The 26,401-nt window shown below is 40.8% G+C and overlaps 1 protein-coding gene across 3 annotated transcripts in view; it reads left to right on the plus strand.

Moving 5' to 3' along the window:
* The window catches only part of LOC135214757 (WD repeat-containing protein 81-like), a 211,296-nt gene that overhangs the window by 86,511 nt on the left and 98,384 nt on the right, over window positions 1–26,401 (plus strand). For all 3 annotated transcript variants that reach the window (XR_010314462.1, XM_064249109.1, XM_064249110.1), the window contains exons 10-13: window positions 6,625–6,825; window positions 11,136–11,281; window positions 23,406–23,590; window positions 24,053–25,208. Coding sequence is in view for 2 of the 3 variants with exons in the window: in XM_064249109.1 (XP_064105179.1) it covers window positions 6,625–6,825; window positions 11,136–11,281; window positions 23,406–23,590; window positions 24,053–25,208 (1,688 nt within the window). In the remaining variant the exon portion in view is untranslated. The remainder of the gene's footprint in view (window positions 1–6,624; window positions 6,826–11,135; window positions 11,282–23,405; window positions 23,591–24,052; window positions 25,209–26,401) is intronic.

Here is a 26,401-nt window from a genome sequence, read left to right on the forward strand (position 1 = left end):
GAATCTCAGAAGGCCATTATTTTGCAGGACGAAGTGAAGAAGATGATGGAAAAAGGAGCTGTGGAACAAGTATGCAGTCCGTCGAAAGGCTTCTACAGCAGGATTTTCCTGGTACCCAAAGCCAACGGGGAGTAGAGGACAGTAATAGACCTGTCAACTCTGAATCTGTTTATAAGGAAAACCAGTTTCAAGATGGAAACTCCAAAAACGGTTCTACGAGCAGTCAGGATCGGGGACTTTATGCTGACAGTCGATCTAAAGGATGCATACTTTCAGATACCAGTCCATCAGTCTTCAAGGAAATTTCTCCGCTTTAGTCTTGCAGGGAAAGCTTTCGAATTCAAGGTCCTGTGCTTCGGATTGACAACGTCTCCTCAAGTTTTTGCAAGAGTGTTCACTCTCGTGTTGATGTGGGCGCATGCTCAGGGGATCAGGCTAATAAGGTATCTGGACGATTGGCTGGTGATAGCAAAGTCCAGGGAGAAATTACTCAGGGACAGGGCGACCCTCCTGCAGCTTTGTCACAGCCTAGGTATTGTGATAAATCAGGAGAAGTCGCAATTGGATCCAAGTCAACGTTTGGAGTATCTGGGAATGGTTATAGACACAACAGAAGCCAAAGTATTCCCGACAGACCAAAGAATAGAGAAATGCAAACAAGTGGTGAATGCCTTTCTGGGAAAACAAACACAGCCAGCAAGACAGTGGCAGGTGGTGCTGGGAATCCTAACCTCCCTGGAGAAGCTAGTACCACAAGGAAGGCTACACCTTCGGTCCCTACAATGGAGGATGAAGGAGTTTTGGTCACCAATAGTAGATCACCCATACGAGCAAATTCCCTTGTCGGCAGAAGTGAGGAAAGACTTGCTGTGGTGGGTGAACAACGACAATCTGACAGTGGGTGTCCCCCTTCAACAATCCTCTCCAGACCTCTTGCTGTTCTCAGATGCATCACTAGAAGGCTGGGGAGCCCATATGGAGGAGTTGATGGTGTTAGCAAAATAGAGTTGCAAGGACAGAGAACTCCATATAAACGTGCTGGAGTTAAAAGCAGCATTTCTAGCTCTACAGGAATTCAGGGAGAGAGTAAAGGGACACTCAGTGGTATTGATGTCAGACAACACCACAGTAGTAGCTTATATAAACAAACAAGGAGGCCTAGTTTCTCGGCAGTTACATGTGATGACAGTTCAACTTCATCAGTGGGCTGTAGAGAACCTGGTAGACATCAGGGCCAGGTATATTCCAGGAAAAAGAAACATAGTGGCCGACAAGTTGATCCGCAGGGATCAGATTCTGGGAACGGAGTGGTCCCTGCACCAACAGGTAGTGGACAGGATTCTCATGTTGTGGGAAAGACCGATCATAGACCTATTCGCAACCAGGTACAACAAAAAGTTGGAAGTGTATTGTTCGGTAGTCCCAGACGCAGAAGATGCGCTACAACACCCTGGGACAATCTGGACGTGTACGCATTTCCTCCATTTTGTCTAATCCGTCAGGTTCTGAACAGGGTAATGCGGTCTCAGAACCTCAAGATGACCCTGGTAGCTCCGTTATGGCCGAAGGCAGAGTGGTTTCCAGACCTACTGGAACTCCTAATAGATGTGCCGAGAGAGTTACCCCCATGGAGCAACCTACTGTGTCAGCCGCACATGGAGAGGTACCACCAGTCGGTGAAGTCCCTATCGCTTCACGGGTGGAGACTGTCAAGTATCTCCTCCGAGCGAGAGGGGAGGGGGTTTTTTTTTTTTGCAGAAAGCAGCAACTCAGATGGCAGGAAATATCAGAAAATCATCTGCGACAGTATACCAAGGAAAGTGGTCAGCATACTGTGATTGGTGTCGTTGAGGGAACTTGTCTCCACTCGATACCACTATTCAGCAGTTAACAGACTTTCTGATATATCTCAGAACAGAAAAGCATATGTCTGTATCTGCAGTGAAGGGGTACAGGGTGGCTCTAGCCTCAGTCTTACGAATGAAAGGAGTGGACATTTCATCTTCATGGGAGTTGGCCATGCTGATGAGGAGCTTTGAACAGTCATGTCCACCAAAGGAGCTAAAAGCCCCAGATTGGGATCTGACCATGGTACTGAGTAGTCTGACAAAACCCCCCTACGAACCACTAAGGCAGTCCACGGATAGGAGCCTGACCCTGAAGACAGTCTTCTTATTGGCTCTGGCTTCAACTAAAAGGGTGGGGGAGCTACATGGCCTGTCATATCTCATAAAGCACTCGAGAGGTTGGAGGTCAATGGTATTTGAGTTTGTCCCAGAATTCGTGGCCAAGACCCAAAACCCAACAATAGTAGACGGCAGATTCGACTCCTTTACCATACCTTCCTTGGCAGACTTTGTAGACAATGACAAAGATGAGATGCTTCTGTGCCCCGTCAGGGCACTAAGGGAGTACTTAAGAAGAACAAGGCACCTCAGGCCAGGGTGCCGGAGGTTGTTTGTAAGTACAGGACGGAACAAGAAGGAAGTGTCCAGGAATACAATATCGTTTTGGCTAAGGGAGACGATCAGAGATGCTTATATGGCAGAAGACAGAGGGTCAGATAGCTAGGTGGGAGCGAGAGCTCATGACATCAGGGGCTTGAGTGCTTCTCTGGCATTTAAGAAGAACATGTCTGTGGATAGAATTCTGAAAGCTGGTGTGTGGAAACGCCAAACAACTTTCACCTCTTTTTATTTGAAAGATGTTGCCCATAGATCCTTGGACACTTTTTCCTTGGGTCCAGTGGTGGCGGCCCAACAAGTGATATACAGGCGGTCCCCGGGTTACGACGGGGGTTCCGTTCTTAAGACGCGTCGTAACCCAAAAATCGTCGTAAGCCGGAACGACGTTCTTGAAAACATGTCCACAGGGAAAATTTCGCTACTAATTTGCAATTTTTCTTAGGGCCGTATCTCTAAAATTATCACTAATTTACTTTTTTTCATGTGCAACACTGTGTATTCACAAATTACTGTATATTTTTATTAAAATACAAGAGAGAGAGAGAGAGAGAGAGAGAGAGAGAGCGAGAGAGAGGAGAGAGAGAGGAGGAAGAGAGAGAAGAGGAGAGAGAGAGAAACTCCTTAGGTTTCAATAGATTGAAATGAATGTCTGTAGGCAACTTTTTCCCCCTCCCATAAATACATATATTTCTCCAGAGAAGAGAGAGAGGACTGTGCAATTATGTTTGTCTGTCTATCAATTTTTTTGCTGAGAGCGAGAGAGATAAAAGGAAGAAATAGAAACACCAAATGTATGACAAGTATCTTGTGGGGAGAGAGAGAGAGAGAGAGAGAGAGAGAGAGAGAGAGAGAGAGAGAGAGAGAGAGAGAGAGAGAGAGAGTTGTCCTTACAGTATTTAAAAGAGAGAAATGGAATGATTATTGTATTTAAAATACTCAGATATGAATTTTGTACTTCTAGTATTATTATTGGAAAATATTAATGATAAACTTATTACATACATGTCCATGAAAATGATCTCATCTCAGTAAGAGAGAGAGAGAGAGAGAGAGAGAGAGAGAGAGAGAGAGAGAGATTACATACACCATTAAATTCGTTGACCATTGTATGGCATGTTAAGCTCGAGTGTCACTCGAGTTGAGGTGGGGAAATTGATACAGAAAAAGACAAAGGGAAGAATTTTCTTTTGAAATTAGTTATCGTATTATTACTACTTCTATTATTATTATTATTATTATTATTATTATTTGAAAATATAATAAACACGTGCATCTACCATAAAAATTCTCTCATCTCAGTAAGAAAGAGGAATTATCCTTACAAGTGAAATGGAAAGGTCATTTTCATCTCTTTAAAATACGACCATTATGAATTTTGTAATTAAAGTTTTATTATTATTTTATTATTATTATTATTATTATTATTATTATTATTATTATTATTATTATTATTAAATAACTGAAATTATCAATAAACATTTTACATACTAGTACCATAAAAATTCTTTCATCTCTGTAAAAGAGAGAGAGAGAGGAGAGAGAGAGAGAGAGAGAGAGAGAGAGATAGTTAGTGTTTATCTCTCTCTGTTTATAACGCTTCCAGCGAAAGAGAGGGAGGGAGTTACCACTATGTATGACATATTATCTTGTGTGGCAAAAGAGAGAGAGAGAGAGAGAGAGAGAGAGAGAGAGAGAGAGAGAGAGAGAGAGAGAGGGGGGAAATGTCAGGACCACGTGATTGCAACACTGCAGCTCTCCCCCAGCTATTCCCCCTCCTGGCTGTCACAGAACTTGATATATAGCTGACAGTTTTAGTACCTGGATCTCAAAAAAGGTTACTGGAAGTTACTTCAAGAAGACTGGGATTTCCTTCATTCTTCCATAATTTTTTAAATATAAGCTAAAATCTTACTAATTCACTATGGTATTTTCTTTAATGAATTGATATTATTGCTGTATAAATTAATATTAATATTTGAAAATAGTAAATTATTTATTTATCATACTAAAAAACATACATCTTTGTAGTAGAGAGAGAGAGAGAGAGAGAGAGAGAGAGAGAGAGAGAGAGAGAGAGAGGAGAGAGAGAGAGAGAGAGAGAATTAGTGATTATTTTCGTTGGAAAATACAAAGAGAGAAAGAGAGAGAGAGAGAAACTGTGATAAACTATAAAGGATTCTTATCTTATCATAGTATGTGTTTTTTAAAAGCATCGTAACTTTGGAACAAGCGTCGTAACCCAGGGCGGATTTTTCAAAGAATATTTAAGAAAAAGCGTCGTAACCTCGGAACGTCGTAAGCCGGACCCGTCGTAACCCGGGGACCGCCTATAGCTCATCCAGTACCCCTGGCGGGTCAGTTTGCGTCTAGTCTAAGATGAAGGTATGAAAGTAGAATGAATGGGATGACTGGTCTTTTTTCTTTACTACTTTCTTCCTACTCCTTTAACTACGGGCAATACGAAGGAGAGTACCGTCATGTGCTGGAACGGACTAGATGCAGGTGAGGTGGTCAGCCATACTGTGAAGCTATCTTAGGTTATGATATACTTTTCAGTAGCAACACACCCCTCTAGATAATAGGGAAGAGAGGGGTGAAGGTGGATCCAGTTGCAAGGGACAAGAGTAAACCATGGAATGGTATCAACACCCAGTGAGGGAAACCAATAGATTCGCTTATATCTTTGGTTCTAGGTTCATTGTCCATTCTCTTAGAATATCCCTATATATTCGGAAATGGATAAGGTGGCAAACTCCCAGTCAGTTGTAGAGACTTACCTCCCTCCAATAAGTAAGTCTATCCTAATGGTAAGACCGTATATGAACAAATACCAAATTTGTAACTAATTTGTATTTTTCATAACTAACAAACCTGAGGTTTTAACAGGTAAAGGCCCACATCGAACCACCCCTCTAGCAGTCTAAACTGGGTTAGAAATATAACTGGTGGGTCACAGGTAGCCGTGGGCATTCTGGGTATACATGCCCCGTGACCTGGTATAGATGCCAATAGTCCTTGGATCTCACAAGTGTAATTTTAATTCTACCGGTTTCCAGCTTGGCGCTAGTAAATCCTAATGTTAAGACCTCAGGTTTGTTAGTTATGAAAAATACAAATTAATTACAAATTTGGTATATCTGTAACAATTGACAGGAATCTGAGCCTGAGAAAGTAAGATTTAAGTTTCCTTAATGTTCTCAGCTCTATAAGATAGCTGTGAAAAATAACACTCGGTAGAACTACCTCTTCCCTTGTACACTTTTTCACCAGGTTGGTTTTCTATCAGTATGTATAGCTGTCTTCATGCTTGTGCAGTGAAAGAATGCAAAAAATTGATACATGTGGTGGCAAAAATTAGGATTAGTAAGATGGATGTAAAGTTTAACCCTTTGCAAATCTTGTAGAATAGGCAAACCTTGTAGAATATTCTATCTGATTTTCATCAGCAGTTTTGGTTGCTTGAAATGGGACTTTATGATATGTGTGAGAAATACTAGTGAAAATTAGAGTTCACAAGTATAGACTGAGTTACATGCATTGGGTACTTACGGATATGTTTATAATTAAATGATAGTACCTTCCAGAGCCCACTTGTTAGTGGACTTCCTCTTGAGTATGTATAAGTGAAAGGTAGAGGAGGAGTTGCCTTTATATGAACTTGTACAAAATGTGATTGTAGTCATTTTTACTGTTTTTAAATACAAATATCTTTCTTTTCTTGGAAACTCTCCCATAGGAGTATCATATACCCTCAGTGTACCTTCCACAGTGCACTGATAATGAAATTGAGGTTAGTTACAGCAGTCCTTAAGCTCCAGCTGCAATGCTTTCTTTCTATTATTTTGTATGTATTTCTCGTTGTCACTTCCTTTTTGGTTGTCCAGTATCCTTTAGCTTTTACTTGTTCTAGTTTTAGGCTCACTTGTAAGTAGAAATATTTTGAATAACCCTAACAGAATTTAGAAATGTGAGTAGTAGTGGTCTTGTTCAATCACTGGTCTTCTCTCATCAAATTTTTCATATCCCTTTTGGTGTGCCTCAACTAGATAGGCATGAGTCAGAGGTGTGTGTATGTGAAACAAAATAGATTTCAAAGTTGTATGATTACCTGTTTTTCACTATAAATTTTTAAGGATGGAATGTTAATTTCTCTTACTAGGTTGCCCATCATGTGACAGAGATTTTCAGTGAAATCACATATTATGTGTACAAGGCTCGTGTAACACCCAAAGAACTTTTAACAAGATATGTACGACAGCAGTGGGTACCAGAACATTACCCTGCTACTATTAGTCGTTTGTATCTTTGGACACCTGATGAATGCATTCCCGAATTTTTTGCTGATTCTACTATTTTTAAGGTATGTATGTGTATTCTCATTGCTATTTGATAACAATTTAATGCTGAATGACTTGTTATATAAATTTCCTGTATAGTATTTGCAGACAAATTAAAGTGAACTAACTTTGTATGTAGTAGGATTTTGAGAACTTGGGTAATTAAATTTTTTTATAGAATGGCGATACTTTTTCCAAATGTCTGTACAGGCAGTCCCCGGTTATGGGTGGGGGGGGTTCCATTCTTGGCATGGTGCTGATAAGCGAAAACCCCATTAACTGAAACCCCCTCGATTTATGGTACTTATGGCGCTGATAACCGGTTAATGGCGCCTCCTTTAGGCATGTTATGGCACCATAACTCTATTAATGACGACGATAATTGGAACTCGATGCGTTGTGGCACCATAAATCGCAGATTTTATGGCACTAGACAAGCACCATAAAACCAAATCATCATTAACCAAGTCCGCCAATAACTGGGGACTGCTTGTATTATTAGTAGGCAGTCCCCGGGTTATGAGGGGTTTGGCTTACGACGTTCCGAGGTTAAGGCGCTTTTCAATTATATTCATTAGAAATTATTTCCAGGTTTACGACGCCTCCAATGCTGATCTGGCAGAAGAAATATGACACCAAAAATGCAAAATAATCAATATTTGAAGGCTTTTTTGATGAAAAATGCTATAAGAATGCAGTTTACATAGTTTGGAATGCTTCCAAAGCATTAAAACTAAGGTTTTCTTAGGATTTTTGATGATGTTTCAGCTTACAACAATTTTCGGCTTACAATGCGTCTCAAGAATGGAACCTCCGTCGTAACCCGGGGACTGCCTGTACCTATTACTTTCCTGTTTTTTTTTATTTTTTTATTTCAAGTCTCTGTCTTTGGTACTGAGATATAGAGCATTCATTACATTAGTAATATTATAAGAAAGAAATATAGTTTATGAAAGGATATTGCCTTTATTAAAACACATATGAAATAACACACAACACAGTAGAGGAACTCAGAGTGCAGATTTCCTTCCACCAGTCATGTGACTTAAATGCCTTTTACTATTTTAAGACCCTCAACATCAGTAAACCAGTCAGTGTATAGACCACACCAAGGAAGCTTCCCTAGCTGAGGAAAGGTTATTTGAACAGTATTTTCTTTCCTGTTTTAAAGGAATTGCTCTTCACTGGCAGTCAGTGTAGAGTCATCCTCATAGTTTTGATTTCATTGGCATTCTTACTATTTTTAGATAAATGCATATATGTACTCTTTTACAGTGAAATATATTACTTTACTTTTAATGAAATAAAAGTGAATAAGAAAGCTGTACATTCTGGCTAGAAGCCCCTTAGGTGAAGAACCAAGTTTATCTAAATTTTCCCTGACTGGAATAAGAGGATGTAATGATTGCATACCATAGCGATATTCTTTATTATTTAACATAAGGATGGAAAGAGTAATTTGAGAATCATGTATTTATATGTGATCTTATTGAAATTAAACACATATGATAATAGATTTAAGAACTAATGGATTCATATATGGATCATTCAGAGGTTTCATCCTTGGTAGAAAGTAATCCCAATGAAGGAATACCCTGATTTAATTGAGATGCATAATGGTTAGGTATACATAATACTGAGGGTTTGTATGTTAGTAAAAATACTAATTACTTAAAATATTTGTCATATTTCAAATGAAATTACCCTGAGCATTGGTTTTATCATGTTTGCATGTACGTATGTATTTCTCTAAATCACTGGCAGTCAGTGTTCATTACTTGCTGTGCATATGCAGCTACAAATTATTAGCATTGACACATTAAGTATTGCTACAACTTCAGTTATTACCAGTCCGAAGGATAGTTATTACCAATCCAAATCCTTGTTCCTGTGAATTATATCTCACATTTCACATTGCTTATTTTTTCTCATTACAGTAGGGCCTTGATAATCGCGGGGGATAGGGCCCAGAACCCCCCGTGATAAGTAAATACCCGTGTTATCCTGGTACCCCCCCTAAAAATTGCTTTAAACTCCCTACTTTAATAATTAACCCACCCAAGACCACTATTTCAATGTTTATAACTGCCTACTTTAGTTCAAGCACCAAATATGTCTTCAACTATCACCTTAAACTAAATTCAAGACAGTTTCAAAGTTATTCTTTCCTATCTTCAATTTCCCCTTCATCAGATCAGCAAACAAAAGTATATTACCTAACAATTCCTTTCTATTTTCATGATTTGGCTGCTGCACCAAACTAAAAGTACATAGTATATCTATTTTGTGAATGAACATATGATAAAAAACATGATTTAGTGTAAAGATTACAGCACCCAACTATAATATTAATGTATAAACAGCAAAGTACAGCAATAAAAATCTATTTTTGTCTTTTGTTTATGTTTAGAATCAGCTGATGGACGTTTATTACCAAAAGAATTATTTTGGAAAACAATTTAGTTGCTAAAAGAAACTAATTTATTAAGGGAATTATTATTATTTTTAACTTTGTACATAATAGTTTATGATATTATGATACAGTAATTCGTATTTCATTGAGAGAGAGAGAGAGAGAGGAGAGAGAGAGAGAGAGAGAGAGAGAAGGAGGAGAGAGGAAGGACGAGAGAGAGAGAGAGAGAGAGAGAGAGAGAGAGAGAGAGAGAGAGAGAGAGCAGCTTGGGATGAGAGTAGCTGTTGAATAGCTTGAGAGAGCAGCTTAGGACGAGAGCTTAGCTCGAAAATAACATAATGAAATTTGTATTTTAAATATTTTTATGGTGATAAGAAATAAAACATGGATAAGTGATAAGATATTCTCTTGTATACTGTTATAATGTGAGAATCATTGAGTCAACTATAAAAGTTGCATTGAAGCACAGTTTCGTAAATCACAGAAAGAAAAAAAATATTGCAACACATGTACCTACAAATGTTGGGGATCATTTTGTTCTATTATTACGATAATAATAGACCAGTATTATAGTTTTTTTCTGTAAGAGAGAGAGAGAGAGAGAGAGAGAGAGTATAGAGAGAGAAGCAGAGAGAGAGAGAGAAGATTTTAGAGAGACGAGAGAATTTTGCTATTTACAATCATAGTATTTGTAAATGAGTGTATCCTAAAAATGCATTTAGTCATGAAAAGAAGAAGAAAACAGTAATTAGTGAATCTTGCTCTATGATAAAATTCGCGATTTCGTTAATTTTCCGGGATATACATAGTATTTGGGCTCCACAAAAAAAGGAAGTAAAGTGATTTATGACAGAATTTAGAGGATACTTACATAAAAATACATCGGTAGTTTGTAGAACGGTGTAACCACTATCACATTGTGTAAAAATAGTATGTACGGTGGTCATACATATTTTTTTCGTGAATGAATATACATTTATGATAAAAAAATAGTTACTGTACTGCTTAGAGTACCATACTGTAATAATAACGTAATCACATCAAAATAAAGTAATCATTGCATGCTGTAAACATGTAAAGTGTATTTTTGTCTTTTGAAAAATGCATTCCCCAAGGAATTATTCCTTGAAGAGGCTTTTTAGTATGAAGATATGCCAATAATATATAAGATATGCATTTTATTATGAATATATGACAATAATATATAAGGTAAAAATGGTTTTATTTACGTTACGCTTCGTCGCCGATCGCAAACAACAATACAATAATCTATGACAATTATCGTTTGTATGACTGCAGTGTTCAGAGAAGTTGATTACGTTATACCAAAACAATAATGAAGTTCGAATTTAAAATTAATGTTTTCCTAAATGTTATTACTACTGTAATTACACTATGTACTACTATTAACATTTCTAAAAGGTTAAGAATGACAAAGGTGCTGTTAAGTGTAACTCAATGTTTACATTTCTGCTGGCCGCTCAACTACAAGTTGATGTCAATGATGTGGAATTATTCCATGAATAGGCTGTATATTATGAAGATATGCCAATAATATATAAGGTGAGAATGGTTTTATTATTTTTATTGTCAGTTAATATCATAATGTGAATCTGTTCATGCATTTGCTGGTTATCGGAACCGGACGAGGCTTAGCCTACCACGTGATGGTGCGATTCATACCAGCCATATAGACCGAGAAGTGGTCCAAGGAAAAACCTGTGATTAACTGAATCCGTGATTGCTGATCCGCGACTAAGCGAGGCCCCACTGTATTGTATGTAGAAAAACTACTATATGAAAATATGTATGCCATCTCTGTGCATGAATGGCTTAGGGTAAGACACTGATTTACTGTTATTATCAGGGTACACAGTTCCTCTTTGGTGATCTTTCAGATAATTTGTTTTTTTCTTTTAGAGCATTCATCCAGATTTGGGTGATTTAGAGGTACCTGATTGGTGTGCAGATGTTCAAGACTTCCTGGATGTCCATCGCACAGTTCTGGAAAGCAACAGAGTTTCTCAGCGTCTTCACCACTGGATTGACCTTAATTTTGGACATAAGTAAGAAGTAGTAGTATGCTTTGAGGTATTTCTATGTGAAATTTTGTACTGACCTTAATTTTGGACATATGTAAGGAAGTAGTAATATGCTTTGAGGTATTTCTATGTGAATTTTTGTACTATGTAAAGTATTATTATTATGATTATTATTATTATTATTATTATTATTATTATTATTTTTTTTTTTTTTTTTTTTTTTGCTCTATCACAGTCCTCCAATTCGACTGGGTGGCATTTATAGTGTGGGGTTCCGGGTTGCATCCTGCCTCCTTAGGATTCCATCACTTTTCTTACTATGTGCGCTGTTTCTAGGATCACACACTTCTGCATGAGTCCTGGAGCTTCTTCAGCCTCTAGTTTTTCTAGGTTCCTTTTCAGGGATCTTGGGATCGTGCCTAGTGCTCCTATGATTATGGGTACAATTTACACTGGCATATTCCATATCCTTCTTATTTCTATTTTCAGATCTTGATACTTATCCATTTTTTCCCTCTCTTTCTCTTCAACTCTGGTGTCCCATGGTATTGCAACATCAATGAGTGATACTTTCTTCTTGACTTTGTCAATCAACGTCACATCTGGTCTATTTGCACATATCACCCTATCTGTTCTGATACCATAGTCCTAGAGGATCTTTGCCTGATCGTTTTCTATCACTCCCTCAGGTTGGTGCTCGTACCACTTATTACTGCAAGGTAGCTGATGTCTCTTGCACAGGCTCCAGTGGAGGAGCTTTTGCCACAGAATCATGCCTCTTTTTGTACTGGTTCTGTGCAAGTGCTGGGCATTCGCTTGCTATGTGGTTTATGGTTTCATTTTTCGTATTGCACTTCCTTCATATGGGAGAGATGTTATTTCCGTCTATCGTTCTTTGAACATATCTGGTTCTTAGGGCCTGATCTTGTGCCGCTGTTATCATTCCTTTCGTTTCCTTCTTTAGCTCTCCTCTCTGTAGCCATTGCCATGTGTCATCGCTGGCTAGTTCTTTAGTCTGTCTCATGTATTGTCCATGCATTGGTTTGTTGTGCCATTCCTCTGTTCTGTTTGTCATTCTCCTGTCTCTGTATATTTCTGGGTCTTCGTCTGCTTTTATTAGTCCTTCTTCCCATGCACTCTTTAGCCACTCTTCTTCACTGGTTTTCAGATATTGCCCCAATGCTCTGTTCTCAATGTTGACGCAGTCCTCTGTACTTAGTAGTTCTCTCCCTCCTTCCTTTCATGTTATGTATAGTCTGTCCATATTTGCTCTTGGGTGTAGTGCTTTGTGTATTGTCATATGTTTCCTGGTTTTCTGATCTATGCTGCGTTCTGCCTTCGTCCATTCCACTATTCATGCGCTGTATCTGATTACTGGCACTGCCCATGTGGTTATGGCTTTTATCATATTTCCGGCGTTGAGTTTTGTCTTGAGTATCGCCTTGAGTCTCTGCATATATTCTTTCCTGATCGTGTCCTTCATCTCTTGGTGTTTTATGTCCCCTCCTTCCATTATTCCCAGGTATTTGTATCCAGTCTCATCTATGTGTTTGATGTTGCTCCCATATGGTAGATTTATTCCTTCAGTTCTCGTTACTTTGCCCTTTTGTATGTTGACTAAGGTGCATTTTTTTATTCCAAACTCCATCCTGATGTCCCCAGATACAATCCTTACAGTCTGGATTAGGGTATCTATTTCCTTGATGCTCTTACCATACAGCTTGATGTCGTCCATGAACATCAGATGGTTGATTCTGTTGCCTCTTTTCTTGAGTTGGTACCCGGCATCCATTCTTCTGTAGTACTTTTGTCATGGGAGTCATGGTTACTACGAAGAGTATTGGGGACAGTGAGTCGCCCTGGAAGATCCGTCTCCTGATATTATTATTATTATTATTATTATTGTTATTATTATTATTATTATTATTTTTTTTTTTTTTGCTCTTAGGAGGCAGGTTGCATCCTGCCTCCTTAGGAGTCCATCACTTTTCTTACTATGTGCGCCGTTTCTAGGATCACACACTTCTGCATGAGTCCTGGAGCTACTTCAGCCTCTAGTTTTTCTAGATTCCTTTTCAGGGATCTTGGGATTGTACCTAGTGTTCCTATGATTATGGGTACAATTTCCACTGGTTCTGTGCAAGTGCCAGACATTCGCTTGCTATGTGGTTTATGGTTTCATTTTTCGTATTGCACATCCTACATATGGGAGAGATGTTATTTCCGTCTATCGTTCTTTGAACATATCTGGTTCTTAGGGCCTGATCTTGTGCCGCTGTTATAATTCCTTCAGTTTCCTTCTTTAGCTCTCCCCTCTGAAGCCATTGCCATGTGTCATCGCTGATTATTATTATTATTATTATTATTATTATTATTATTATTATTATTATTATTATTATTATTATTATTATTGGAAAAGTAAATCCACAATAATATGTCTGTTTGATCTTGTTATTTAAAATACAAAGCAGAAAGCTTTGATGACCTGCACAGTCCTCCTTGTCAAGGAGGACCATGCAGGTTATCGAAAGCTTTCTGCTTTGTATTTTAAATAACAAGATCAAACAGACATTTTATTGTGGATTTACTTTTCCATTGTATTTTAATTCATGTGATAATGAGGTTTCTTTGGATGATGATTATTATTTTATTATTATTATTATTATTCTTATTATTATTATTATTATTATTATTATTATTATTATTATTATTTATGGTCTTTTCAATTCTTCTTATTATTCTCTTCTCATCAGGGCTGATATTTGCTAATAGCTGGCCGATGTTCATATCTTGGTTAAAGAAATGTTTTCTAAAAATACTAACTTATTGTTATGATAACAAAAGTGGTTAACAAATCTTAGTAATGGAATTCCAACGTTTCCAACCGTATCATCGGTTCATCTTCAAGGAAAGGTGAGCGTGAACTGATTGGAATGGGGTCGTTCGGCGGTATTTATTGTGTCCCAGGTGCTCTGTCTGATGGGCGCTGTGTTTTCATTGGCTGAACAGAGGATTAAGTCCCTGAGTCAAGCCGTCTTGCAGAGGTGGAAGCTCGCGCTGCTCTTCGCGTGCGGACGCTGGAGACTGGGAGCGTAGTATTGGGCAGGGGCACCTGATTGGTCCGTTCGATCGGCTCTATGGTGCCGGCGGGCGGCGCCCTACGTGCCACTGTCGGAAGGAGTGCCGTCTCTTGAGTGGTGTTGAGGCTGGGTCTCTCCTTCCCGATGTGTATGGTCTCTAAGAGGCGGAGGCGACGGTGGTCTGCCGCCTTATCGATAATACCAATATTAGGAATAATGTCCTTCCGAGTTATCCTTGTATTGTGGATGTTTTTTGCATGATTATGGATGGCGCCTTCCTGAGCGTGGCAGGATATCCTCTTGGAAAATCGCATCGTTGTCATACCGATGTAGGCGCTGGGGCATTCCCGGACAGGGCATTTGTATTGGTAGACAACGTTAGTTTTCTTGAGAGGGTCTTGCATCACGGGGGCTGGGTTGTTTTTCATAATCAAGCCACTAGTCTTCTTGCTTTTATAGTAAATGATCATTTCATACAATGAACTTACCTGTCAGATATATACTTAGCTAAGACTCCGTCGTCCCCGACAGAAATTCAAATTTCGCGCCACTCGCTACCGGTAGGTCAGGTGATCTACCTGCCTGCCCTGGGCGGCAGGACTAGGAACCATTCCCGTTTTCTATCTTATTTTCTCTGTTGCCGGTGGTATCAACATTGTTGTTACTACCTCCTGACTGGAATTCGCTTTTCAAGACTTTTTTGATCATCTATATTGGATTTCTTGGTGACGTACTGGATCGTTGTTTTGGCATTCGCTACTGTGGACTGGATTTGGACTTGCTTTTGATTTTTCTGATAGAATGTCTGATTCAAGTGTTAGTGTGAGAGTGTGTGTGAATGTAGGCTGCAAGGTGAGGATACCGAAGGCTTCGGTTCCTCACACTGTATGTCGTAAATGTAGGGGGTTTGACTGTTCTTTGGCTAACACCTGTATTGAGTGTGAAAAGTTGAATGCTAATGAATGGAAAGACTCTTAACTTCTTACTTGAAGAACGTTTATAGAAAGGTGTGGGGGGATAGAATTAGACGGGCTGCACAAAAGAGTGTGAGTACAAGGCCTATTGAGCCTTTTTCTGAGTCTAACTCTCCTTTTATTAATGATATGATTCTCCCTATGTATCTGAATCCTCACAGGCTTTGCATTCGGATTCGGCTTCGGAAATCGCCAATCTGAAGGCTACTCTTCGTAAAATGAAGACAAAGATGGCGGCCATGCAAGGTAAGGCAAGTGATTGTGAATTACTTAGTGAAGTGAGTGTTCCCAGTGTTGTGGAGGGGGCGTCTGACCGTCCCTGCGATGCTCCCAGGCCTAGACCTCTTCCAAACTCACATACCCAGAGGAGTAGGAAAGTCGAAAGTCGTACGGAGGTTGTGGGGAATCCCCAACGGTCAGGCGTCCCTTCAGCAGGTTCTGTTTCGTTACAGTCTGCTCAGGACCGCTCTAATAGAAGCGTCCTACGAGATTGTTTCTCGTCGTCCGGTTCTCCTTCACCTAAACGAGGGTGGAAGGACTCGGATCTTTCTAGGCCACTGAAAAGGCATTGGAAAGAGCGCGCGTTCGACTCGAGCCCGGAACGCTTCTTGGAGGAAGCTCCTTCTTCTATCAAGAAGGCTAAGCTGGTTTCGACGCTCCTCGAACAGTATTTGAGGATCGCACTCCTTCGAGTTCTCCTGCTTCTTCTATTGAAGAGGACGCTGGTGTGGCTTCCAAGAGGATATTGCTTGCAGTACAAGAGCAGATAGCCTCTTTGGTTGGAGTTCTTTCGAGGGATCCCCCTCGCAAGAAGGACGCTAGACTTCCTTATTAAGAATGTCTCGTCTTCTTTCACCGGCCAGACGTGAAGCGTCCTACCAGACATGGGACGTCTTCCAGGTGCGAAGAGTCGTGCAAGCGTCAGGAGCTTATACCGAGCGAGTTTGCTCTAGATAAGGATACGCTCAGGCGTGCGAGGCCCAGCCAGGCGCGAGGCGCCAGCCCAGGCGCGAGGATTCCAGCAAGCGAGGCGCCAGCCAGGCGCGAGGATTCAGCAAGCGCTGAGGACGCCAGACCAGCGCGCAGGAGTCAGTTTGCGTGAGGCGCCAGACAACCGGGCGCGTCAGCCAGGCGCGAGATGCCAGCCAGGCAACAAGCTCCACGCCAAGCGAGAAGCGCATCCAAAGCGCGAGGCACAGACAAGCGCGAGGCAGGTCAGCCAGGCGGCGAGATGCAGCCAGGCAACAAACGCGCCAGGCACGAGGAGTCAGCTTTGCGTGAGGCGCCAGACAAGCGCGAGGCGTCAGCCAGGCGCGAGATGCCAGCCAGGCAACAAGCTCCAGCCAAGCGAGAAGCGCCAGCCAAGCGCGAGGCGCCAGACAAGCGCGAGGCGCCAGCCAAGCGCGAGGAGCTTTCCAGGCGTGAGAAGTCAAGCAGACGCGAGACTTCTTTTAGACTTGAGAGAGAGTCTGTTCACTCTATGAGTCCCTCTCCTAGTAGGAGCTTGTCACCAGTAGAGAGAGAATGGGATGAAGATCCTCTCGTTTTTCAGGCCGATTCTCCACAAGGTGTAGAAGGAGATTCGGAAGAAGAGGGTAACGGTAGAGAAGGAGTCTCTAACTATAGAGTTCTGACAGACCTTCTTTTGCAGGAATACGGAGATTCTTTGACTCCTGCGGCTCCTCCTTCGCCTCGATCACTGTTTTCGAGTGCGGTTGTACCAAAGTCTTCGTCGGTCTTGAAGATGAGACCTACGATCTCTATGAAGAGAGCGCTACAGTCTTTAGACAAATGGATGTTGTCAAAGAAGGATCTGGGCAGAACCACCTTCTGTATGCCTCCAGCCATACTTTCTGGCAAGAGAGGTTTCTGGTACCGAACTGGGGAGAACATGGGAGCCTTTCTGTCTCCCAGCGGCAGCCGAAGCGGACTGTTCAACCTTGGTTGATTCATCACGGAGACATGCTTTGAATGGAGCTCCTGTGTCTTGGGCGATTTCGAGGAGACGGATCATCTCCTCAAGGGCCTCTTCCATATTTTGGAAGTGTTTAATTTCCTAGACTGGTCCCTTGGGGTGATGTCTAAGAAGGGCTCATGACTCGGAAGGTCTAGACCCCGAAGTCATTCGTGAGTATTCTTTCTTGTATTGACAAGGCAGTACAAGACGGATCGGAGAAATCTCCTCTCTTTTCGGAGCGGTACTCCTTAAGAAGAGGAGTATTTTTAGTTCTTTCCTAACCAAGGCGGTTTCTCCCTCACAGAGAGCAGCCCTGGTTTTCGCTCCCATGTCTGACTTCTTGTTTCCTTCTCAGTTAGTGAAGGACATTTCTCGATCACTGACTGAGAAGGCGACACAGGATCTTCTCCTGCAAACTGCAAGGAAGAAGAGACCCCTTGTTTCGGTTGACAAGAAAGGACCGTCTTCTACGGTTCAGCCCTTTCGAGGAGGCCCTCTCTCCAGAGCTCCCTCTAAGAGAAGAGGTCCTGAGAGGAGAGGTAAAGCTTCTTCCCGTCCCTTTAAGAAAGGGAAGTGAGACAGACAACCTCCAAACACCAGTGGGTGCCAGGCTTCTCGAATTTGCAGACGCTTGGTCACTCATAAACTCGGACGCCTCTTCGATGTCCATAATCAGGAAGGGATATCTTATCCCCTTCCAGGACAGTCCTCTAACGACCATTCCGCGGGAACTGTCAGCCAGATACAGGGACCCTGTACTGAGGGATACTCTTCGTCTGATGGTGAATCAAATGTGGGACAAAAGAGCTATAGAATTAGTTCTAGAGCAAAACTCTCCGGGGTTTTACAATCGGCTTTTCCTGGTTGCGAAAGCCTCGGGGGGGCTGGAGACCAGTACTAGATGTCAGCGCTCTGAACAAGTTCGTTCTAAAGGAGAAGTTCTCTATGGAGACTTCGGCCTCAGTCCTGGCGGCTTTGCGTCAAGGAGATTGGATGGTGTCGCTGGATCTCCAGGACGCCTATTTTCATGTCCCGATTCACCCTTCGTCGAAGAAGTACCTCCGTTTCATGACGGGGGGAAGGATCTTTCAGTTCAGGGCCTTGTGTTTCGGCCTGTCCACAGCTCCTCAGGTCTTCACAAACCTGATGAAGAATGTGGCGAGGTTTCTTCACCTCAAAGGCGTCAACATCTCTCTATATCTGGACGATTGGCTCATCAGGGCCAGAACAGAGAGACAGTGTTTGGAGGACCTTTCTTTGACCCTAGACCTGATAAAGGCGTTGGGACTACTCGTGAACCTCGAGAAGTCACAGCTGATTCCCAGACAGAACTTGGTCTATCTGGGGATTCAGATGGATTCTCGGGGTTTTCGAGTATTTCCTTCGCAAGAGAGAATCGTGAGAGGCTTGGAAAAAGTCTCTCTCTTCTTAGGGAAAGAACGGACTTCGGCGAGGGAATGGTTAAGCCTTCTAGGCACCCTTTCCTCGCTCGAACAGTTCTTTCCTCTAGGAAGACTGCATCTTCGTCCTCTTCAGTTTTTCCTAAGGAGATCTTGGAACTGGAAGACGGGACTTCTCTCCGACAGTTTTCTCCTTCCAATGGAGATAAACCACACCTGCAATGGTGGTTGTCCCCTCTAAAAGAGAACAAGGGAATTTCTCTGGAAGTTCCGAACCCAAGCCGAGTGTTGTATTCAGACGATCGGTAGAAGGGTTGGGGAGCAACACTAGGACCGAGAGAAGTGTCAGGCACCTGGAAGGCAGCACAGTGTCCTGGCACATAAATTGCAAAGAACTTCTAGCAGTTCACTTGGCGCTAAAGTTCTTCGAACCCTTCGTGACAAACAGTGTGGTCCAAATGAATGTGGACAACACTACAGCCCTGTCCTACATTCGAAAGCAAGGAGGAACGCACTCCGTGTCTCTATACGAGATAGCAAGAGATCTGCTAATTTGGACCTCACAGAGGAACATCTCCCTCCTGACAAGATTTGTTCAGGGTACGAGAAACAAGTCAGGGGCGGACAGACTGAGCAGGAGAAGCCAGGTCCTTCACACAGAATGGACTCTTCATTCAGAGGTGTGTCAGAGTCTTTGGGATCTTTGGGGCACTCCTCACGTAGATCTGTTCGCCACATTCCTTTCCAAAAGGCTGGAAGTCTTTTGTTCAGTGGTGGAAGACCCAAGAGCTCTCGTGGTCGACGCCTTCCTGCTAGACTGGTCTCATGTGGACGTGTACGCTTTCCCCCCTTTCAAAATCCTGGGACAAGTGTTGAGAAAGTTCGTAGCGTCCAACGGGACAAGGATGACCCTGATAGCCCCGTTTTGGCCAGCACAAGATTGGTTTGCAGAGGTGCTGGAGTGGACAGTAGACTTCCCAAGATCCCTTCCAAAAAGGATGGATCTTCTCAGACAGCCACACTTTGAGAGGTTTCATCAAAACCTCCCCGCTCTCGCGCTGACTGCCTTTCGACTATCGAAAGACTTGTCAGAGCGAGGGGTTTTTCTCGCGAAGCTGCAAGCGCTATCGCTAGAGCCCGCAGAGCTTCCACTAGACGAGTCTATCAGTCGAAGTGGGAGGTATTCAGAAGGTGGTGTAAGTCTAAGAAGTTGTCCTCCTCCAGTACCTCTATAACCTGAAATCGCTGATTTCCTTTTGTTCTTGAGAGAGGTCTCTCACTTATCTGTATCGACGATCAAAGGATACAGGAGCATGCTTTTCGGCAGTCTTCAGAAACAGAGGCCTAGAGATTGCTGAGAATAAAGATCTGCACGACTTGATTAGATCGTTTGAAACGACAAAATCTAAGGAACTAACCTCCTCCCAGCTGGAACCTGGATGTAGTTCTCAAGTTCCTTTCGTCTGACAGATTTGAGCCTCCCCATGTAGCTTCGTTCAGGGATATAAGGAAATGCTTGTTTCTCCTATCTTGGCTACAGCCAAAAGAGTTGGGGAACTTCATGCCCTGGAAGATGAAGTCGGCTTTAACAGAGACTCGGCCTTCTGCTCGTTTAGAACTCTTTTTCTAGCGAAAAATGAAAACCCATCGAATCCCTGGCCCAAGAGATTTGAGATCAAAGGCTTATCGAGTCTAGTAGGGAGAGAAACAGAAAGGTCTCTTTGCCCGGTAAGAGCCTTGAAGTTCTTCTTACAAAGAAAGAAACAAATGGAGGCTCTAGACAAAGTCTTTGTGTTCGATTAAGGACCCACAAGAATCATGTCTAAGAACGCATTAGCTTTCTTCATTAGGAGCGTCATTACAGATGCTCACAAGTTCTGTCCTGACGACTCTTTTCCGCTTTTAAGAGTAAAAGCCCATGAAGTTAGAGCAGTGGCGACGTCTCTCTCTTTTCAGAAGAATATGTCGCTAAAGAAAATCATTGATACGACATATTGGAGGTGCAATTCGGTATTTGCATCTCACTATCTTAAAGACGTTCGCGTGACCTACGAGAAATGTTTTTCTCTGGGGCCTTTTGTATCGGCGGATACGATACTGGGTACAGGAGCAAACACCAATCCTTAACTTTGTACATACCTTCTACTAGATATGTTCTAGATTTCTGCTGACAAAGAGGGCTCGGTGCTGCACTGGCGGCCAGTCACTGTTGTTCAGTAAGGAACTCTTGTGATATCTTTTAGAGGAGTATTAAATTTTTTTTTTTTTTTTTTTTTTTGAGAATTTTTGTATGAATGCGTTTTCGTTTCGAGTTATGGGTTGTTTGTAATGAGTTTGGGGATAACTCAGAACAATTCTATATACTAACATGGTGGTTAGGATCAGGTGGTCGGGATTGGTTATGCTCCTTCACAAGGTGTGTTGTCATAGAAGTGGTCCAGTACCCATTGACAAAGTTCTTTCAGGCTCTGCCGAGTAAGCGGTTCATATACCCATCGACAGACCCACAAGAACTCTAGCCATAGATCTAATATCTCGCTAAAGTCTTGAGGTGATGCAGACTACCGGGCTACAGCCACGAAGTCTACCACCTATCAGGTAGGAACAAGGTTTTTTCTTTTATACCTACAACATATGTTGTTTACCTGTCTATTCCATATTAGCTGTCTCTGACCCTCCACCAAAGGGTGCCAATCAGCTAAGTATATATCTGACAGGTAAGTTCATTGTATGAAAATGATATTGTTATAATACAATAAAGTTTCATACATACTTACCTGGCAGATATATACGATTAATGGCCCACCCAGCCTCCCGCAGGAGACCGTGGAAGAGAGAAAATATGATAGAAAACGGGAATGGTTCCTAGTCCTGCCCCGCCCAGGGCAGCAGGTAGATCACCTGACCTACCGGTAGCGAGTGGCGCGAAATTTGAATTTCTGTCGGGGACGACGGAGTCTTAGCTAAGTATATATCTGCCAGGTAAGTATGTATGAAACTTTATTGTATTATAACAATATCATATTTCACTTTTTTCGCAGGGTCAGTGGGGGAGACGTTCCTTTCGATGATGTTACGAAGGGCTCGCTCGTCCTCTTTGTATTTCTTGTGAAATACTCCCTTGTAAAAGAGAGTGACGTCTTCAAGGGCGGCGGGGCGAGGCTCCTGCTGGTACCACTTATCGATGTTTCTGCGAATGGCTTTTTCGATGTCCCGGTTGGAATACCCGTTGTTAATTAAACTTGGGCAACACGTTCTAATTCAGTGTGCGTGTCCTTCCACGAAGAGCAGTGTGAGAGAGCTCTCTTGATGAAGGCGCTGATTGCAGTGCGTTTGTATCTCTCTGGACACTCGCTCTCACCATTCAGGCACATGCCCAGGTTCGTGGGTTTCGTATACACTTGTGTTACGAAGCGTTCTTCTTGTTGCCCAACGAGGACGTCAAGGAAGGGGAGGCGACGGTCACGGCAATGCTCGATGGTGAAGTTGAGTCTGCTGTGGTCGTGGAAGGCTTGTCGCAGGCGCTCTATTTCTTCCACCGTGTTGGCACTGATGAAAGTGTCGTCAATATATCGGACGTACATAGACGGTTTCTCGATGGTGGCAAATACCCGACGCTCCACAGCACCCATGTAGAAGTTCGCGAAAAGTACTCCGAGGGGAGAACCCATCGCTACACCGTCTTTTTGTGTGTACATATGGCCTCTGTGGGTGGAAAAAGGGGCCTTTTTTGTACATATTTCAAGAAGTTTTTGGAGGGCATGCTCAGGGATGTTTAATGGGGGCGTGGAGTCGTCTCTGTATACACGATCCAGAATTATTTATTATTATTATTATTATTATTATTATTATTATTATTATTATTATTATTATTATTATTATTTTAAATATAATACTACTACTACTACTACTACTACTACTACTACTACTACTACTACTACTACTACTACTACTACAAGTACCAGCTCGCATGGAACGAACATCGGACATGAGAATAATACCAGGGGTGACGTCACGCAGGTAGAAGCCAATCAAGAGGCTCCCGGTGATACCCCCTACCTGAGAAGGTCTGCAAGACTCGTCAACGCCCGCCGTATGAGTCACCTTCCCGGGAACCAATAAAAACTCGACCTACCGGAGAAGTGCTCTGACCGTACTGGAGAGCTCGCAACACCACGATAAAAGGAGAAGGACTCGCCACTGGAATTCAGTCCCTCAGCAGTTATCGCTTGATAATGTCCTGTCGATCAGGAGGAAACGTCGCGTTAGAGAGAGAGAGAGAGAGAGAGAATTGTATAAGCAATAATAAATCAAATGACTCAACCGAATTTTACCATGCCCTTTGGTGCGTTGCTCGCCAGTCTAAGCAACAACGAGAAAGCCGTCATCAGAAAGATAGAGAAGACTCTTTATAAGATTAATAGTGCTGAAGCAGCAGTCATTTTTAACAAAATAATAATAATAATAATAATAATAATAATAATAATAATAATAATTAATAATAATAATAATAATAATAATAATAATAATAATAATAATAATAATAAGTAGCTTTATCTAAATGGTATATCCTATTGGTAAACTTTTTAAAAATAAAATCAAAGATTATAAAATGTGTTTTTATTTCCAGACAAGCATTAGTAAAGTAAGGCAAGAAATCCTTAGAAGTATTGATGCTGAATTAGATTTTTTATATTGTCATAAAGGGGTCTTTGTTTAAATCTGTGGCCTTTGCAGGTTATCTGGAGCTGCTTCAGTAAAAGCTAAGAATGTTTGTCTCCAGCTGGTTGATGCTCACACATCCCTGTCTGTTGGTGGAGTTGTGCAGTTGTTTTCTATGCCTCACCCTCCAAGAATCACTCCTTCACCTTATCTTGGAAGATCTCCTCCAAAGTTTAATATGTCTGCACAGCAGGATGCAAGTAAGTCATTTGGTGGTGGTGGTGGTTAAATGTTTATCCTGCTGTTCTTCACTGAAATTGTATGTAAATTTAATATGTTGGCAGTCCAGAATACAAACAAAGACAGTTTTCTGAGTTATGCTTTTCAAGAGGAACATTGATTATGCTATATGGAACAAGTGTATATACTGTTTAGCAAAGGGTACTGAATTGTTGAGTATCTCATTCTTCTCTTAAAATAATTTACAGTATTTTAATTATTTTTATTAATCTCATCAAACATTTCCAAGAATGATGAGGTTAGGTTTAGTCAAGGTTATAATTAGTTTTTAATGCACTATAAGTTTCATGGTATAGATTTTTTAGAATGTAATCCTAATTGATTTTTTGTTAAGATTAATTTTCAGAATTTTTATAATTAATAGTAGATAAAATGATAGGTTATATGAATTATACATTGTGAGTTTTGTTCATTTCCTTCAGAGGGCGAAAAGAGTGAAGATGTAAGTGAAGCAGACTCAGCACCAGAGCGACAAGATGATGAAACTGAAAGTGTCAAGTCTTTAGCTTTCTCCAAGAAGCTGAGTCGTTCCAGAACATCCCTTTTTGAAGAAAAGCTGTCTGAAATGCCAAATATTCAGCTACCACAAGATTATAATCCACTAGTGGCTCTAAATCGAGTAGAAATGCTTTTTAATTTAGTCTTGAAGTCTTCAAGAACTATACCCGATCAGAATATAAAGTGTAAAGACACTCAGCTAGCTGTCAAACAAATTGCACATCTAAGACGTGTTCGTGACATGCAAGCAATTGGATGTATTATTGTTGAAATGTTTTCATCATCAAAATGTCATATTTTAAGTAGCAAAGCATCATTGTCAGATAGGTATACTCATGCACGTAAACTTGTGATGCATGATCAGACAGATATACCTAGGTGTATACGTCATACGTTAAAAGTTATTTTCCAAATTAATAGTACAAAAAGCTCACATGATAATACTCTTCCTAATAAATATGAGCCAGTTTCTTCTGATGGGTTGCCACCACCGAGTGCACATCAGTTACTTCAGCCGTTAATTAATGTTATTGTCTTCCCTTCTTACTTTCCAAAACTTTATGCATTCGTTTGCAAGATGAGACAGTATTCTCAGATACTTAATGAAGTGAATTCAATAAAGTGTGAACCACAATCGAAACAAGAGTATATCTCGAAGGTGGCTGAAATCAGAGTTAAGACCGCTGCAAGAGATTTGCCAAAACTTTTGCAAAGTCTTTCTGCTGAGGGATTAGATCTTATTCTCCCTTACTTGATAGAACTTTTTGATTATCAGGAAAGTGCTGTTAATGCTGCATGGTACTTAATCAGTCCTTTAGCACAAGCACTTGGACCAGAGGAATCTAATAAACATCTTTTGCCCCTAATGGTGAAGTTGTTTGAAGCTGAAGTTGTCACTGACAAGCACCTTAAGCTTTATCATCGATCATTTTTGCTGCAACTGATTGTCTGGTTTGGATTACACAAGTTCCTGTCACATTTTATAACACCAATAATTGAAGGTGTTGGAGGTTACAAAGAAGTGCTTGGAAAGGCTCAGCAGTCATCAGAAGTTGTAAGAAAGCAGTCAACAACTCTAAAGTAAGTCAAGAGTAATTTTAAAGTAATTATGTTAAAGATTAGGATTTATTCAGTTTTGTCTTAATAGGAAAGGAAACTTTGGTGCAGCCGTTCAGAGTCTTATGAACTTCATGGATCTAAATTATGTTAGTACTCACCCTGAAGTGTAAGTCTATTTTTCCCTATTTACATATACCATCTATGAAGTTTTTGTATACCTTCTCATAATACCTTTGCATAGTATTTGGTATTTTCTAAAAGATAGAATATGGCTGGTTAGGCTAAAAAAACTCTGTTAAAAGGTATCCCCAGCTTAGAAATGTTTTTCTCAAATAAGATTAGTACTTTTAAACTTCCAAGCCAATTTACATTAATGTTGTTTTTAGTATACTATTGTATATGAAAACGAATTTTTCGGTATTTTTGCTTGTTAGTAAATACAAGTATCAAAATCCTCACATTCATGAATTTTGGCCCTCTGTTTCCTTATGTCTGAGCCTCAGTCACCATTCTTATTAACAAATTCAGTTAAAAACTGTATCACACAGTAATTAACATTAAGCCTATACGTAGTTAGTTAAAATTTCCGATCACACCCACTTAAAATTCTTGCACCCAATTAGAATATTTCAAGCTGGAAACCCATAAGATTAAGATGCAAGATTGAAACGTAAAGGTACGTATTCATAAATTTGGTAGTAATTGGTAGCAATCTTGTATGTATTGTAATACCAGTAGGTCTTCATAGCTTATAGAGATTTAATGGATGCTTGCACATTCATGGTTTAAAAAGGGGCATCTCCAACAGAAGAATATGTAAGAAAATTTTTAGCAATCTTAAGAGAAATGTATTATTAAATTTGTGAAAATTTTTACTTCAGGAGTTACACACCTTGATTATCTGATAATTTACATTTGTTGAACAATAGACTGTCACTTATAATAATCCCCCATTCATGGTCTTCACATATTATAGTTGTTTGACCTCTTCACATCATTGATCCTGTGGTTCTAGACAGTAGAGAGCCTTACTTTGTGTGTTTACTGTATGTCCATTTTTCAAGATATTTTGGTTGATCATTTTGTCAAAGTTTAATCTTTTTTCTGTAATTACATGAGAATTTATCATCTTTAAACTCATAATTTTCTTTCACTGATGTGTAAAAAGAGATTTACATAAAAATATCACTTAGTGTTTCTAGTACGTATTTCAT

This window comes from Macrobrachium nipponense, chromosome 46, assembly GCF_015104395.2.
Source record: "Macrobrachium nipponense isolate FS-2020 chromosome 46, ASM1510439v2, whole genome shotgun sequence".
NCBI classification, from domain to species: Eukaryota; Metazoa; Arthropoda; class Malacostraca; order Decapoda; family Palaemonidae; genus Macrobrachium; species Macrobrachium nipponense.